Source organism: Anser anser (genome assembly GCF_964211835.1).
Source record: "Anser anser genome assembly, chromosome: 2".
NCBI lineage: Eukaryota > Metazoa > Chordata > Aves > Anseriformes > Anatidae > Anser > Anser anser.
In genome coordinates this window covers 40,713,713-40,731,313 of record NC_139721.1, presented here as the reverse complement: position 1 = coordinate 40,731,313, position 17,601 = coordinate 40,713,713, and the positions used below count along the sequence as shown (strand labels likewise).

The following is a 17,601-nucleotide window of genomic DNA, read 5'->3' as shown; positions in this document are numbered from 1 at the left end:
TTTTTGGCCTTGGTTGACACACTGTTGAGCTCTGCACGTCTCTTTATTCACACTGTTCTGGTAAGGCAGTTTACCTGCCTATCCAAACTTCTCAGGAAGACTGAAAACACAATAAATAGTAGCTGAGGATTGTCTTCTTTTTTACCCTTGCATGCCTGTGATGTTTCCCAAGGCTGAGCTTCTCACAGCCACGCTGCACAGCTGGCGTGCCTACATGCACGTGTCTACGCAAGAATTATGTTGCAACAAAAAATTCTGAAACTCTACCCATTGCGGAACAATACGTTAGCAATGGACTTGTGATTCAGCAGTATGAAAATGGTCAGGAAGTGTTTGCACTTAATACGTTGCCTTTTTATCTAGAGGAATGGCCTTTGTCACCTTTGGCCTTGTCAGATAGGGAAGGACTGGGAGTGAGAGAAGGGGAGGGGAGGCTGTGGCTATGTGACTAACAGATAGCTGAAGAATGTAATGCCCTTCAACATGAACCCACTTCTGGAGCTGATTTTTTCAGTATTAAAGACTGCTGTGAGCTGGTGTTTGCATTGCCAGATGGCTACTCAGTGCTTCACTCACTGAATTCATGAAGCCTTTGTCTTGAACAATCTTGAAAGAAATCTGTATTTACAATGGATAAAATAGTCTGATTTTGAAAAAAAAAAAAAAAGTTAGGACTGCTCCCACAGGTGAAATAAACATCTTGTAAAAAGATAGCATTTTGCAAGCAAGTAATTGAATATACTACTACTCTGCTGTACTGATTCTGCTGTTTTGTTATCTGAGCATCTGCATGCATCAATTGCCATTGTTAACAGCAACAAAGGAGGATTTAGGTGGACTTAAGTCTGGTGGTAACTTCAGTGTACAGCTGTGGACTCGGTTTTTATTTTATTTTTTTTTAATTTCTATATTTGGCTGTACTAGCAGTCCCAATTTGTGAAATTAGGTCTGTGGAAAACATGGCAAGAAAATGCTTGCTAGGAAGGCAGTCCAGCTCAGTTTCTAAAACAATCTGCCCTCTGGAAGAGCTGAGGTTTCTCTTTTGTGTTTTAATTAATGTGTATGAGTAGGGGCTAGGGAAATCTAGGGTTGGTTATGCCCTGGCAAAGATAATTTTAGCCACTAGAGATGAATGCTAGCAGTCTCTCTAATGAGAGTGTTTTAAAAGAAGCTGAGTTTTGCAAACATATCTTCAGCACGTACTGCCTGCTTTAATACAGAACAGAACAGTGGCATCCCCTGTAGAATTCAGCAGAATTGTGAATTTTTAATATATGCCAGAAACAAAGTCAGGTACGTGGAGAAATCAACACCTGAGCCTCTTTCCCTGTACTTACAGCCTATGAGACCGCTGCTTGGTGAGTGCTAAGTAGCCCAGCAACCTCACCAGCTGGTCCTGTAACTTCCTTGGTCTGACAGTCATGAGCTGACACAACTTACGAGCAGTTCCTGGTACTTCTGCTTCTCAGCTCAGCAACCAGGCTGAGGAAATGCAAAGGTGCTGTTGGCTGTTGGTTCCCAGTTACAGGCTTGGGTGTGAGCGAATTTCATTGCTTTGTCCACAAGCTCTGCTGCCAGATCTTGCTAAGGCAGCAGACCAAAATACTCAGTGTGCAGGCTCCTTGTATTCCCCTCTGTCATTTACAGGCAATAGCCTGGCTGTTGCATCACCAGGGTGACTGGCAAACTGGATCTTAGTAGTTGTTTCCTGTCTTGCCCCACAGCTAATTTACCCAAAGAGCTTCCAATTCTTTGTCTCCCAGTTACTGAAATCATGCTTGTCCCTGTTTTATGAGGTCAACTAATAACGTGTGATGCAAATTCAGTGAACTTTTTGCATGTGTAAACTCTTCCTACTTCTTATGCGAATCTGTTATCTGCTGCTTAGCATACACACGCTGTGTTTAGGAAAATTATATCGATTATTAATGGACATACTCATGTCATACTTTTCAAACTGGTCAGTTTTATCACAAAAACAGTCATTTCTGTGCAGCACTGGTACTTTCATTAATCCTTCCATGATCTACAACTTTGTTAGCAACTCTTATCCCCTTCTTTCTGCCTTTTAAGACTGCAATGCCATTAGACTAATAATAACATTGAAATAAAAATAATGATGCCCTCTAATATTCCAGTACATAATTACTCTTTTTTTTTTTCCATGTGGGTCTGCTTTAACTACATAACTGTTTGACTGGAGAAAGTAGAATACATTTTTGCAGCCTTTCCTGGCTCACCTTTAGGATAAACTCTGCTGCAAATGGAAAATAGGTATTACAATAATTATCATTTGAAGGATTAAAATGTCTCTGTTTCCCAACAGTTTTCAGATACAGAGGGTCTATACCCTCTTCATAGGCACTTACCCTAATGATGTGAAGATGAATTCTTTTTTCAAATTCTGCAAGCAAGTGTGTTTTATTTTATTACATGTCTGGCCATCATTGAAAGGAATCTGGTTTTGGTTAACCCTAGACCAAAATAAAGTCTTATCCAGGTCAATAGCATGTGTTTGCTTAAACCTTCCAAAACCGTAGGTTGTTTTTTCTGACACTCTTCCCTAAGAACTGGGAATTACCAAATTTAAAGCACTGTGAACCTCAGCAGATGCTACATTACTTCCTCTTCTTTAACCTCATCGGGATAGTCCCTCACGTTGTAGCTGCTTTTCACTGATTTCCTGTGTACTCTGACTTACATAGGCTGCTTCACCTGCTTTAGCAGGAGCTTCCCACAGAGCCACGGGCCTGGGCTGGTTTGCAGTGAGAGCAGCTCTGCGGCCACCCTCCGCCCAGCCCAGCAAAGGAAAAGGGATGTGGCCAGGATGTCCTGCTCACTGCTGAGCCCTCAGATGCAGCCTCGGTTGTAGAGCACCCTGGGGAGTGAGAATCACTTGTGTAGCAGGCAGCAGCAATTCAGAGGGAACATTGAAGCCGCCTTTATTCACAAATCCCTGGCTTCTACTGGGTGCATTTTCACCTGTAGCTTTCACATGTACGGATCCTGAACAGGCAAAAAAGCCCCATCTGTCAATGCAAAGGAAAGCCTTTTAAAAGTACCTAAACCATACCCAAAGAAACCATTTCTAGATGATTTTGGTTTAAAAATTATAGATGAAATAGGGCTGGAGAGGATTGGGGATGATTTAGCCTAGTGTTTCTGAGTCTTTTGGACATCATAACATCATAGGTCATGTCTTTTTCTTTTCTTTTTTTTTTTTCCTCCTTTTTATTTTTTCCCCCGGAATTGATTTAATTTGTAATCAAATACAAACCAGGTGCAACCTTGAATACTGATTCGTCACTTTAATTTATTTATTCTTTGTCCATATTTTACTTCCCTGTTTTGCAGGTGAGTAGAGGCTGTGTGACTTTGGATTTACTGGCAGTGTTCAGGTGTCTCATAAACACCCATATCCTTCTAAACTGTTCTTTCCTTTTTACACCCTGAGTTCTTACCCCTTTGTTATTCATGTCAGCCATGCGTGCATCCTTGATGCTTTTAGTGAAGACTGAAGCAAAAGCAGGCATTTAAAAACTTCTGTGTCATTTGCATGTAGCCTTCCCCATCTGTTTAATGTAAATATTTTTGTTGCTCATCTTGTTACAAATGCAACTCTAGAATTTTTCCCAGCTTATACTTTCTATTTGCAGAATGTTTTGTGGGTGAGTTCTTCTGATTTTTGTCATATTTGGGTATTCTTTTACAATTTACAATTTGACTGTATCATTTTCAGGGCTTTCAGACCATGTAAGATTTGGCCAACCTTTTCTTGTTGAGCACTTCCTTTACAAAGTGTGGTTTGCCCTTGCACTTGTAATTGTTGTTTCCTTGCTGGCATGGCTGTTCCTGAGACTATTTTCCCATAAGGTTGCACCTGCCAACTCTCCAAGTTGTTTAAGATTTGCTTTCCTAGGAAAAACAGAAGTCTTCATATTGCCATTCTTTCATTATGTTTCATTTTCATTCCCATCTGTTTCGTGATCCCCGTCACCCAGTTTTCGTTCTCAACATGGTATCGTATATTCTCAGCATGATATAAAAACATCCTATCAGGTTAACCCGGAACAATCCCGTCTGGCCTTCTTAGTATTCCACATTTTTACACATAGCTTACAAATGCACAAGTGGGATTGGTTACAGATGTTACTGTAACCCGCTCTCTGCATTAACAAACAGCATTGCAAACAATATGTAAAACATGTCTCGTTTGAAATAACACTTGCAAAAATGAATCACAGGCCTCGGAATGAAAGTTGAAATGAAACATGTCTTTCAATTGAAAAGCTGAGCTGTTAAGGAATCCAGAAGTTCTCCAGTTTTGTAGAAAAAAATAAAATTAAAAAAAAATTGGCAGACCTTCACACTTCGGGGGGGGAAAAAAAAAAAAAAGAGAACATGACTGCCCATCCCTGTATGTGCTGTTTAGCTTCAGCTGTGGCATTTCACCAATGCAGCCCGTGAGTTGTGACCAAGTGCTTTTCATTTTCCGAAAGTGTAGCTTTGCTGTGAAAGCAGAGTCGCCTCTCCTGAGACGCTGGTTTGTTAGGTTCTCCCCTCTCCCTTCAGAAGGTGTGAAGGACTGGGCAGAACACATGGAATGCTTCTTTTAGCATCATTGTTTGCTCCCTGCTTTTCCTACCGTTTTCTTTAAATATTTTGAAAGAGTTTTATTGTTGTTTGTGAGATGACCCACAAGCATGCTGGAGAGTTAAGTAATCACCATGTTTTACAGGCAGAAAGAACAGAAACCGAGAGAAAAGAGCAGAGCTAGCTGAAGTCACCACGTCAGTGACAGAGCCGTATGCAAAACGTTGGCTCCGAGTCATTTATTTATCGTCTGACTTTCAGCTGAAGATTTACAGTCTGGAGGCTGTTTTACGGGCTGATTTATTCCTTCCAGGAGTTAGTTAGTTACTTGTCATTCTTACATTGTATACATAGTTCCTACCATTTAGCAATTGCTTTTTATTATTGTTATTGTTAAATAATTTAGCTTAGGTAATTCTACAAGCATGCCAGTGGCTGATTACAGGTTATGAGAAAACCGGTTTCTTTTTGAGTAGCAGTAGTGCAGTGTAGGCAGGATCCTCTCTTAAAGGCCACAGAAAATATCCTGCAAGCCCAAGTAAGCTTTTCTTTCCTGCTTCTGACTTGCATGTCACTGAACAGCCTTGACAGGTACAAATGATCATTAAAAGAGAGGGAAAGAGTGCTTTCTTTTTCTTTTGTTCCTGTGGATTTCTCTACATCTAACATACCATTTGGCAATGAAAACCCAACAATTATCAGAAAGAGTTATCGCATGGGCTCTGGCACACATTTCCTTCATCAAAAAATCCTTTTGTGTGGGTTGTTTTGTTGTGGGTTTTTGTGTGTGTGTTTTTTTTCTTTCTTTTTTTTTTTTTTTTGTTTGTCGATCACAAGGGCTTAACATGAACTAGACGTTTGAAATGTTTGAATTCAGTTGTTGATTTTCTGCCTTTCCCCTCCTGTTAATCAGAATTCCTTGCCCACTCATTTTTGGGGATTTTTTGCATGCCCAAATGTTTGTACATACACGGCTTCTTTGAATTTCTCTGATTCAATACAGTCAAAACCATTGCCCTTGAATTTCATGGAAATGTAATTTGTATTTGCTGAAAACATAGTGAATTGTTTGCTGTCACATTCTTAGTTTGTGACTAACAGATGATAAGTTCAGTGGATTTGGCATGAATAAGAGGAAATAAAAAGGTCTTTCCAATGGCTTTGCTTGGCTGGGCTTGGAAACTGAAAATCACGGCCGCAAACTTCTCTTACATGAAGTGGTTCGTCATTGACCAGCCAGCAGTTAGTCCAAATGTTGGATCTGTGCAGGGAAGTAAGAGGAAAGTTGATTCCTGCTTGATTGTTGCTGTGTTTTCACAGTGGCATTAGTGCACCTGTCTGCGTTTCAGTCGCATCTGCCAAGCTGGCCCGTCCCATTTCAGCATTGATCTTAGAGCAAAACTTTTGCTTTCAGTTCTCCTTCTTCCCCAGACCCAAATCATCACACGTGGAGGAGAGAATTAAATGCTACCCTTCTATTTTATGAGTAGTCTTTAAGTCTCTAGTAAGACTCTCTGCGGCAACTATTCACTAGTAGCTGCTTCCTTCATTATAAAATACCTTTTACTTATTCCTAGAAAATTTGAAATGCAGATGTTCTTCGCTTTCTTCATCATCACAGATTGCCTATCTGGTTTAGAGTAAGAACACCCTTGTCTTGTGTAAGTGAAATTTAAGACTGCTCTGAAGAAGTGGCAATATATTGGTTTGTAAGAAAAGTTTTTTAGTGGCAAGAGGTGGGAGGGAAAGTGACTGTGTGTTCCACTGCCTGAACAACAAAAGAGGAACGAAGGTAACGGGGTTTCACTGCTGTAAGTGGTAGTACTGTGTGCGTGCGGTGTATCCCTCGGGGACTTTTTAAAAACGGATAAGCAGAAGTGGTGTGAATGTTTTCTTAAAATTTTGCCAGGTGCTCCTGCCTGCTCTACTGCACAGCTGAAATGTGCGGCTCTGGCACTGGCAAGGTGTCCGTGTGCTCGTCTTCTCCTGAGACGGAGGGGAAAGAGCTCGTGTACGAGTGTGGTAGGGACTGGGGCGAAAAGGGCCCTTATGTTTCACTGCTGCTTCATTAACAAATCTGGGAGCTTGTGCTCCCCAAACAATGTGGATGGCAAAGACATGTCACCTACAGAAATTCTGGACTAGTATCTGTGGCACAGATAGCCTGTGGGCCTTGCCTGGGAGTGGCACCAGCAATCTCACAAGGAAAAGAAATACTGACAGCTCCCAAGCACTAGTCTGGTGTTATTTTTTTCCTGGCTCCTATTAAACTTTTGGACAGCATACTAATGACACAAAAGTTTTACTGCTCTGAGTTGAGAAACTATTTGCCTTTTTTTTTTTTTTTGAAAAGTAGTATGTTTTTCTTTGTGGGGAAAATAGGGCAGTCTGGACAAATGCATTAATCACCTTTAATTTGATTTGGAAATTAATTTTGGTTGCTGAAATGCAAGTTAAATTTACTTGTGATAGTATCTGAGTACTTGCTGTTGCCAAATGCTCCTCATGTATGAGCAGGTAGATGTTGTCGGAGGTGAAAACATACATAAAGTTATTTGACCTGTCTTAGTAATTACCCAGGTTTATACCAGGTAATTAGAAAGCTGGTGGGTTTTTTGTTTGCTTGCTTGTTTGCTTTTGTTTTGTTTCATTTTCTTTTAAAAAACTTTCTGCATTGTTGCTTGATGAAACTTGAAAGAACACGTCTCTCATTTAACTTACCAATTTCTTCCATTTTCTTATTATTTTAAAAATAAACTTGTTAGTAAATTAGGAAGGAGAATACTGTAGTAGAAATCTTATGAACATTTCTTTTAAATTTTTGATTTGGGTATCTTATCCTACCGGCTGTTATTCATCCAAACTATTCTTTTGAAGCTGCCACTGTAAGTATCATTTTGCAGGACTGGATCTACACGTAAGTTTTGCATGGCAGTCAACCTCTCCTAGTTTCCATGTACAAAGTGCTCCAAAGTTACTGGTAATGAATAAGTGAACGTGCCTTTGCTGGTGCATTGAAAGAACAGAGAGGCCTGGCCTGCCGATGGCATTGTATTGTGCTGAAATACCAAAATAGCTGTTTCTTTTGTTACAGATTGCAGAAGGGATGGCGTACATAGAAAGGAAAAATTACATCCATCGAGACTTGAGAGCAGCTAATGTTCTGGTTTCGGACTTACTGATGTGCAAAATTGCTGATTTTGGACTAGCTAGAGTTATTGAAGACAATGAATATACAGCAAGAGAAGGTATGTTCTTTTGTTGTTTTGTTTTGTTCTTAAAACTTCAGTCTCTGGGAGGAACTGAGGCTGTATCTAAAAATAATATGGTCACCAAGGACAGAAAATGCCATAAAAACTTCCTAGAGACAGTGTTCTAATGCCAACAACTTTTAAAAAGACCCGCAGCTTCCATCCCACTGAATTAAATGCTGAGAAATTATGAAAGTTATTTTTTCTTCATATCCTAAGTGCCATGTGCACCTCCCTTTCCTTACCGAAAGGAAGCAGCCCTGGTAGTTGTAGTTGTTGGGAGAAACTTTTGCAAAACTGGTTATCTTTTGGAGCTGCTTTAGGAGCTGCAGCGTTGATTTGTGTGTTCAGCAGCATTGCTCCTGTGAGTTAGGGATGCTCAAAGGCTACCTCCATTTCCCTGCTCAGCACACGGCCGGGAGGTAACACTGCAGCAGGGGCAGGACTGGTGAGAGAGGAAAGCATACTATCATAGATTTGTCTGTGTTTTGCTGTATGTGTTTTGTTAATATTGTCACGGATTGTTTTAAGGAGGGCATAGTCAATTAGCTGTAGTGAAAAGTTTTTTTTTTGTTTTGTTTTGTTTTTCTTTAATGTTCCCATGCACAGATTGCATTAGGGTAAATACCCTAAAGCTTTTCTGAGCGTGCCTGTTGGCTGGCTGTCCCGCTCTCATTTTAAGGACACTACCTCATGTTTTCACACCGGCTGGGTGGAAACTGTGGTAATGTAGGATGAGAATGGAAGAACCAAGGTATGCGGAAGAAAGAGAACAATGCGTTACAGTTGAGATTAAAGGGAGACGATTAAAGGGCTACTCAGAAGTCACTAGGTAACCAGTGACTAATTCAATAGGAGCTCAGAGGGAAGGACATGATTAAGCAGCTTTCAGAGGTACAGAACCCATACCTGTGTTTTTTTTTAGCTAGCTCTGGACACTGTATATTGATTAAATGATCCTTTCATGTTATAAATTCCTTTTGCTGGGTTTCTTTGATCGGTTTCCTGGCATTCAGTAGTTTCCTAGCTTACCTGGTATTTTGTGCCAGAATGACAGAGCAGGGTAGAAAGGGCATAAATAGGATCTGTTTGCATTCCTCTTCTTTGTCTGAAGAGCTCAAGTAATATTCCCCAATGATGGCTGCTTAAGGGTTTCATTTCTAACTAGATGTAGTTTGCATTTATATGGGATTTTTTGGAATCAGTTATTTAGACACGAAAGACATATATTAAGATATGACTTGCTACTCCTTTTGCATCTGTGGCTGTTCAGAAATAATCGAGTGTGGCATATGTTAAAGTGCATGTTGAAGAAAGATGGACTTTCTTTAAAATGGTAGAAGTTAGTTAAGTCTTGTGAAATTCCAGCTGATGGTTTCCTGGTTTCAGCTGGAATAGAGCTAATTTTCTTCCTGGTAGCTGGTATGGTGCTGTGTTTTGGATTTGGGATGATAATAATGTTGATAATATTACCAGAGTTTTTAGCTGTGGCAGAGCAGTGCTCGCAGAGCCAAGGCCTTTCCAGATTCTCGTGCTGCCCTGCCAGGTGCACCAGGAGCTGGGAGGAGACACAGCCAGGACAGCTGGCCCAGGCTGGCCAGAGGGATGTCCCATAACACAGGGCATCATGAGGAACGATAAAAAAAGGGGGAGTTGGCTGGGGTATGTGTGTGGGTGCTGCTGCTCATGGTCTGGCTGGGAATTTATTTTTTATTTTCCCCCGATTCTCTCCCCCATCCCACTGGAGGGAGGGAGTGAACGGCTGTGTGGTGCTGAGCTCCTGCCAGGTTAATCCCCGACAAACGGGATTTGTACGATTTTTCCCTGATCACTGGCAGAAGGTAAAATGTTTACTGCCATTTTAGCAAAAATTCACAATACCCGAGAGGCGCTATGTAACGTTCATCATTTGATTTGCACTTTTAATGCAGGACATGCAGCATGGCACCACGTGTCTTCCAGCACGTCCGTGTTGGTAACTCCTGGATAGAAGGAGCTGCTGGTAACTTTGCTGATCTAGGGGTACCATAGACAAGTCTCTTAAATCCTGCCAGTGGCTTTATATAGAGTGTTTAAATTTGCCTTTGACTGATTGAAACTGTCTTGTTTTTCAGGTGCAAAATTCCCTATTAAATGGACAGCACCGGAGGCAATTAACTATGGATCTTTCACTATTAAGTCTGATGTGTGGTCATTTGGGATTCTCCTGTATGAAATCGTCACATATGGGAAGATTCCTTATCCAGGTATGGACGTACGATTATACCATTGCTCTGTATTTATGCTTTAGTGTCAAAAGGCAAAGAAAATACTCAGGGAAACAGCTGGCGTTTGATGGTAGCAACACCAGTGATTTGAGAAATGTCTTGCGGGTAACGTTAGTGTTCTGAAAAACTATCATCAGCATGTATGTAAGCCATGTGCCTCTTGGGGATAAATTTTAGTAAATGGACTAATAGCACCTTGAATGAGGAGTCATTTTTATATATTTAAAAGAACTTACAGCAGAATTGCTGTAATTGTCAAAGATCCCAACTTCACAGGCTAAAGCACTGTCTCGGGGAGGACACAGTGCAAGTTTTAACGGTATTGTGTAAGCTACTGGCTTTTTTTTTTAATATCATAATATGTGAAAGTAGAAAGAAGTGTGTTTGCACAAGCAAATAGGCACTAATACTTTGTCATCATGAGCTAATCTAAACAAACAAGAAACAGAGCCTAAAGCAGTGTTGCTGTACCACGTGGAATAGTTTCTCTTTGTTCCCATGGTTCAGATACAAGACCACAGGGGAGTACCTCAATAATGGCTGCCCTAGGTAGCCGTGAAATGGTGATGTGCTTCATGTTTCCTTTTTCTTTCTGTTAGACAAAACACATATTAATGTTTCCAGTGCACAGAAATAGCCTGCATAAAGGATATTTGTGCGTATAAAACTGTCACATCTCGGGCATAGCTGATTAACTCAGGGCAGCAGAGTGCGTTCACATAAGCTTGCTGAGGTTATGGAAAATTAACCTAAATTCTCATGTCTTGTGGGCAAATGGAGAAAGTGCAGCCATATTCACCTGGCCTGCTCACCTCCATTTAACAGACGGAGTAGCTCCTGAGATAAAGCCTTCGGATCCGGCAGTTTACAGGCAGGAAAGGGAGAGCAGATATTATATATTCAGGCAATGCTTTTCCAGCACTTCCAGTGCAGCAGCTCTTGCTGTTTAAACGGTGAAACCGTTTTCACCGCCACTTCACAAGCAGCTGGAACTCTGCATCCTGAAACTCCAGGGATGTCAAAGCGACAGAAGTGGGTGACCTGAGTCCCGAACCCTGCCGTGACAGTAGGCTTAACACCTGTGGGCACAGGGAGACCAGACTTCCCATGCGGCTCAAGCAGCCGGAGGAAGGTTGGTGGCAGCCACCTTGATGTTATGTGAGGGAGGAACACATCACCTTTCCGTGCAGGAGGCAGAGCCAAAGCAGACGTTCTTATCTCTCCTCAAGGCTCCAGTCCAGGGAAGCACTTAAGCTCAAGAGCAGCCCCCTTAAACTTCAAGAGGTGATGGAGCTGCTTGCATAGCTAAATGTTTAAACATACGCTCAGGGTCATTTTTTAGGTAAGGGCTATAAAATATGTGACTGAGTAGCTGGTCCTCCCAGTCTTATTCTAAAAGAGCTGTTCATGTCCCCAAGGAAAGATCAGATGGAAGCTGTCGGCAGCAGGGTAATTCATGGCTCTTCCCACAGTTGCAAGACTTTATTTCCCATTAGCACATGCCCGTGCATCCAGACACTGGCCCATGCTGAGATGGCCTCACAAGGTTATTTCTGGATGCCTTGAAAATTGTCGTTCCCCGAGCAAACCTACAAGCTCACCTGGAAACCAGCACTACAAAAACACAAAACTCCAACCAATACTTGATTCTGCAGCTAAGCCTGCTGTCTCTCTACCTCCGTAAAACACATCATATTTTTATTTTAAGAACAAAATCAATTGGTGCAGCAGACACTGTACTACTGTTGGAAAATATGTCTTCTAGGGGAAGCCTGGGCAATATTTTTTTTTTTAAATATGGAAGCATTTTTTATGAGTATCATAAATAAGCCATACACTGCGAATTAATTTATCAGCCAGCGATTAGAAGGGGAAGCCTCTTGACTGCATACTGCTTGTAATAGTTTGCAGGCATTGCTTGCATTCAACTGCAAGAGGGATAAATGTCTATTTTAAATAAAAGTATAAACTGAAGTAGCCTAATAGGCAGAAAGCTGATACTGAAGAACCAGCAGGACAGCAAAATAAGTGGATGACCAATTTACTTCACATGAAGAAACGTGACAGGTTTAGGCAAATTACCCCAGCGTGGCAAGAATAGCCCAGTGATAGGGTGTGAGTAGCAGCTGCTGGAGTAGAAACAGTAAACTGATTTTTCAGTTCTAATGGGAACACTTCAAAATATTATTTTCAGGTATTAACCAGCTTCAGCAACTGGAAAATTTTCAGCATAAAGCTGCATACAAAGTGGTTTGAGTTATAGCTGACAAGTAGTTAATGCTAGGAATGAAAATCTAGGCAGGCAGCTTGGTAGGAAGCATTTCCAGCCAAGAAACTTGGAACTTCTGTGATCTTTGTTCCTAAATTCCAACAGCTGTTTCTCTTCCTGAGAAATTCAAAGCAATTAGTGGGACTATAGTTTCAGGAACTACCTCTGAAATATGAAACAAGTGTCTGATTCTGTAGGCAAGTAGGTCAAATTGGTTGTAAAAAACTAATTTCCAGGTGATTACACAATATGTAAGTTATTGGAACGAGCCATGTTTGCATTCCAGTTATGTCAGCTGTTCTTCACAAGATGCGCCACTTTCTGTACACTGGGATTCTTCCTTCACATTGCTGTGCTTACATCATTTCCCGGGCTGTAACATAAGGAAATCTTTTAACTGTGAACCTTAATAGGTACCGCAGTGTAAATTAACACACGCGTACCAAACCTTTAGAGTTAGTCCTTTGCTAGCATATAAGGTGTAACAAATATGCATGCAGGATGTCTTTTACTGACTAGGACATAGTTTTGATGAAACAGGTATCTCTCTAGCTGAAAGAAAAAAAAATAACTTGGAGAAGTTAAACAAGTAGCTACTCTGAGAGTACTACATCAAACGTGGGGTAGACAGGTAAACCTATCTGTTTGTTTTAAAAAAATACGTAAGTATGTTCATGATGCTGTACTTAGTATCCAATACTGATAAAAGGCTCTTCATTTTGGTCTTATGAACTTAAATGATTATTTAACATTTTTTTTTCTGCAAGTTAGCTGAAACAGTACTCAGCATTCAGAATGTATCAATAATCCTAAAGACAGTAGATCTAAGCACAAGCCTTTAAAGTACTTAAACCCAAGCAGTCAGATCATTGTTCCCTGTAAAAATACTTCATCGGCTTTCTTTCTGTATTTATTTTGGCTTTACTTTATCTTTATAAAGCAGTAATTCCTTATTCTGTGAAAACATCCTATTCCACTGCTACCTTCAAAATACTCTTTTGCTATAACACGTGCAGTGTTAGGAAAACTTCCCTCCTCCTTCCAAAGCAAAACTTTGAAAATACAAAAGATGTGCCCGAAGTAACCGCTCTGATTCAGACCCAGATTTCATGGCTGATGGTATTTCTAGAGGTTAAAGCCAAAACGCTTGAACTGAAGGAACTCCGACCTTTGGAAGAATTTGGAGCAGTGTCCTATAGTTAATGTCAAATTATTTTGGGGAACTAATCCTACCCTTCGCAGATCTTAGAATTAACCTCTCCCTTTGAAATGAAGGGAAAGAGGATCCACTGTGTTCTGTTACAGTGGTATCTGCTCTTCTAATTGAGGAAAAATTGGCTTGGTCTCACGGTGTGCATATTGTGATTGGCAGAACTTCCTTGTATATAAGGAAAATCCCCTTAATTCAAGTCATCTTGAATAATCAAAGTAGTTATACTGAATTAATTTGTCATTTGGTTGTGATTCAAATGTGTCCTTACCCGCCAAGTGGCTTAAATCATAGCCTCGGTGCTCAGGCAACGCGTGCAGTGCTCTGCAGCGGCGGAGCTGCATGGTCACGGCGTACCCAGGGGAGCAGCACACCTGCACCTCCACCGCAAGCCTTGGCATCAATCGGAGCAGTGCATGTCACACACTCACCTATCTGGAGGTTAAAAAAAAAAAACCACACCACATGTTAGTCTTAGGCAGAGCTGCACCATGTGGGGAACGTGGTCTGAGGAGCAGCCAGCAGCTGTGGGGTCGGGATACCCTTCTGGGTAGAGGTAAAGTCCTCACTGGTGGCAAATGTCCAGGCTGGAACACAGGTGCTTCCTGCACGCCCTGTCCCTGGAAGAAAGAGCGTTCACTGAAGTACAAAAAGCTTAGAGTCTGGCTTGGGAGAAGGTAAAGCTGGCAGGAAGGGGCGAGTTGAAAGGCAGGCTTCGGGGTAGGAAGTGGTTTTCTTGTCGGCCCTGGCATAGCTGACCTCATGTGCAGGACTGCCTTCCGAGAGCAGGTGTTGCAATCGTTCTGTGAACCCATCTCTCAAGGATATATAGGAGGAAAAGAATAAGATTTAAAAAAAAAAAAGAGGAGGATGCAGTCTGGGGCTGGTCCACAAGAGAGGCATGTGAGGCTCGGGATGCACTACTGGTTGTTACTGTTCTTTTCCTCAGAAAGAGAACAACAACGGGGAAACAAAGCAAAGCTCATCACAGCTGATGATATGTTTTTGCACAACCAGAATAGTATGAGCAAGAGGGAGAGGAAATTGCCTGTTACATGTAACGGTATCGGTGATGTCCACTATCTTGCAATCAGCAGCAGATTTGCAATAGTTAATATAGGAGAAAAAATCTGTGTGCAACTACACTGAAGGGTGCATGAATGTGGGGCACCGGCGGTGTGGTTGAACAGGCATGCTGCTATGGAACAAGCAGGTTTGCAGCTCTGCAGCTAGAGACAAAGAGGGAAGAATGACACAGTTGGCCAGGGTGGGATTTTGGCTGTGGATCTCACCACCTCTGAAAGCAGGAAAAACAGGAGGGATCTGGGGAACAGAATGGAGCTGATTCTGGAGACAAGCAGTATGAACTCTTCCAGGCATTTTAGACTCGGCACTAAAGGCAGTGCTATACTTGAAACAGAAATCTCCTCCCAGGATTTTCAGGGCAAATCCCGCTGTGTCCATGCGTACCTAGCCCTTGTTTACTGAGCCCTTATTAGTAGCCGCCTTTAATAAGTAGTAGTAGCCCTCTATTATTGGGTTAGATGTGTTAGAGTGAAGTAAATGAACAAGAAATCAAGTCAAATAGTTTCTTAAAGAGTTAAGAGATCAATTCATCGAAACCTTTTTTTTTTTATTATTATTATTAAAGGTATGAGCAATTCAGATGTGATGGTTGCTCTCCAGCGTGGGTACCGGATGCCACGTATGGAAACCTGTCCAGCTGAGCTTTACGATATCATGAAAACATGCTGGAAAGACAAGGCAGAAGAGAGACCGACGTTTGATTATCTACAGAGTGTGCTCGATGACTTCTACACAGCAACAGAAGGGCAGTATCAACAGCAGCCATAGAACAAAGAACACTTTTCCTGTTGACATGGAGCACTGTCACAGACTGTTACCCGGACAGACTGCTGTAACCAATTACTCCGTGAGCTTGGACGTCTTAACCAAGTGTGGAAGCTGAAATGCTGACGGAAAGACTAATTCTGCAGCAAAATAATCACGCTTTTCTTTGGTTAAAACAATTCCTCTAGAGGTTGAAGTTCTCTTTACATGTTCTGTGTTTTGCAGCTGCAGAAGCATACCAAACCAAGTCAGCTTTTTGGGGTGGGAAGGGAGGCAAAAGGAAAGCAACCATGCACCTGTACAGTCTGACAAACCCTTCTCAGGATCAGTCACGGAATACAGTACAAGGAGGCCTTTATAAAAGGGATGCATGAACAGCTGTCTTCAAAAGAAAAAGTCATGAAGGAGACCTTACAGATTTAAGACACGGTGTTGCTCTGAAATCACCTTTTTTGAAATGCAGCGTAGTGTGAAAATTAGTTTTGTATCCTTGTAATCGCAGTTGGAGTACTGGCACCTCTTGTAAGACTTTCTAAATGTAATGATTTCCTTTAAGGAAGGGTTATGTATGTAATTCTTTACATTGAAGATGATTCTGTTTTACTGCTCTGTCACTCGTATTAAGTTTAATTTTCAAAGCAATGCAACAGCCCTCTCAGATGCAGAAGCGCGTACATGACAGGAGAAGCAGCAGCATACCTGGCTCTGTGTTTGACCTTCGGTTTCCCACAAGGCCGAAGTCATCATCAATGGGAAAGCACAGGACTTTGAAGGAAGTTAATACTTTTATTGCAGTCACTGAGAATGTTACCCGTGAAAATATTACCTGTGAAAATATTTTAATCGTAATTTCTAACGGTCTGTGATTATTCGAGTATTCCTTATATTTTTGCTACTTTAATCGACTAACCTAAAAGCTGTTTTAAAGCGAAAACTAGCTCTAGCACAGTCAAAACGCATTTGTGGAGATATGCAATAGGCTATTCAGTTACGTGGCAGTAACACTATAACGTCATTGCTCAGTATCTAAAACTGTAATTCATAAAAATGAAATGCAGTTTGCTAAGCTCTCTCTATCAAATTGTTCTCTCCGAATGAGTTATCAGAACAGCTGAGCTAGTGCAATTACAATGCAACTACAGTATAAGTGGGCTTTTTCTCTTGGTGACACTGTTCCTACCACTGAAACCCAGCCCATCTTTGCCACCTCTCACCCCCATTATTTAGGCAAGTGGTACTTAGCAGAAGCTTACAACCCTTTCGATAAAGCTTCGGTGTGCCTGCAGCTAAAGTTCAGCAGCATAAACAATCATTGCCTTTGTTTTCCATCGGCTTCCTTCAGTCAAACTAGGCTGGTTAAGCAGACTATCAGATAAATATGTAAATATTGTTTCTATTGTATGGTGATTTTTAATTTTAATAAACGCTTAGTCTGAAACAAGTTGTACAGTAGTAATTTGGGGAAAAATGCCTGATACTGTCTGTAGCAGTAGTTGCCCATGGAACATAGGAGCCTCTGCTTATTACCCCTTAGAAGGGTAATCTAGAATGGTACATATTGATGGACTCTGCATGCCTGATATCTATTCAGTCTTGGGAAGGTGAAGCAGGCTGAACCACCCATGTCTGCAGCTCTTTTTGGGTTTCTTTTCAGCAGGCAAGAAAAGGTTTAGTCCTGAATTGTCCTTTAAAACAGCTTCTCAAAATTCTTTAATGTAACAGTCCATTGCAACACTTTGGAAAAGATTACAGCTAAAACTTGGTAAGTACTTCACTACAGGTTGTGTTTTAGCTTAAGGAAAAAAGCTTAAGAGATACTATAACTTTGTTTTTCAAACCATTTCCTGAAGCCAACAACCTGAAGCCAACAAAAGTGATCCAGGAAGCAGGAAGGTGCATGGAAATGCCATTTGCTCAGAGTATAAGAGATTATAGATAGCGTGCTGCAAACATGCTAGCATACAATCTCAGACAAGTGACGGAGCAACAAAGCACAGCATGAAATCATTTGAAGCGATATTATAGTAAGTTTCTAGTATTAGCCCATTGTTTGACCATTGCTGGTCCAGAGCAATTTGTACTCAGCAGCCTTCTTGTTCAAGGGATCAGCACTCAGTGCACTGTAGCACTACACCAAAATATTTTTTAATAGTTAGAATA

At 41.3% G+C, this 17,601-nt stretch overlaps 1 protein-coding gene across 4 annotated transcripts in view; it reads left to right on the top strand.

Annotated features, from left to right (window-relative positions):
- Positions 1–16,879, top strand: part of LYN (LYN proto-oncogene, Src family tyrosine kinase) — a 52,868-nt gene extending 35,989 nt beyond the window's left edge. For all 4 annotated transcript variants that reach the window (XM_083825759.1, XM_083825758.1, XM_083825756.1 and 1 more), the window contains exons 11-13: positions 7,688–7,841; positions 9,959–10,090; positions 15,242–16,879. In XM_083825759.1, the coding sequence (XP_083681885.1) occupies positions 7,688–7,841; positions 9,959–10,090; positions 15,242–15,444 (489 nt within the window). In that variant the 3' untranslated portion in view covers positions 15,445–16,879. The remainder of the gene's footprint in view (positions 1–7,687; positions 7,842–9,958; positions 10,091–15,241) is intronic.
- The last annotated feature ends 722 nt before the right edge of the window (positions 16,880–17,601 follow it).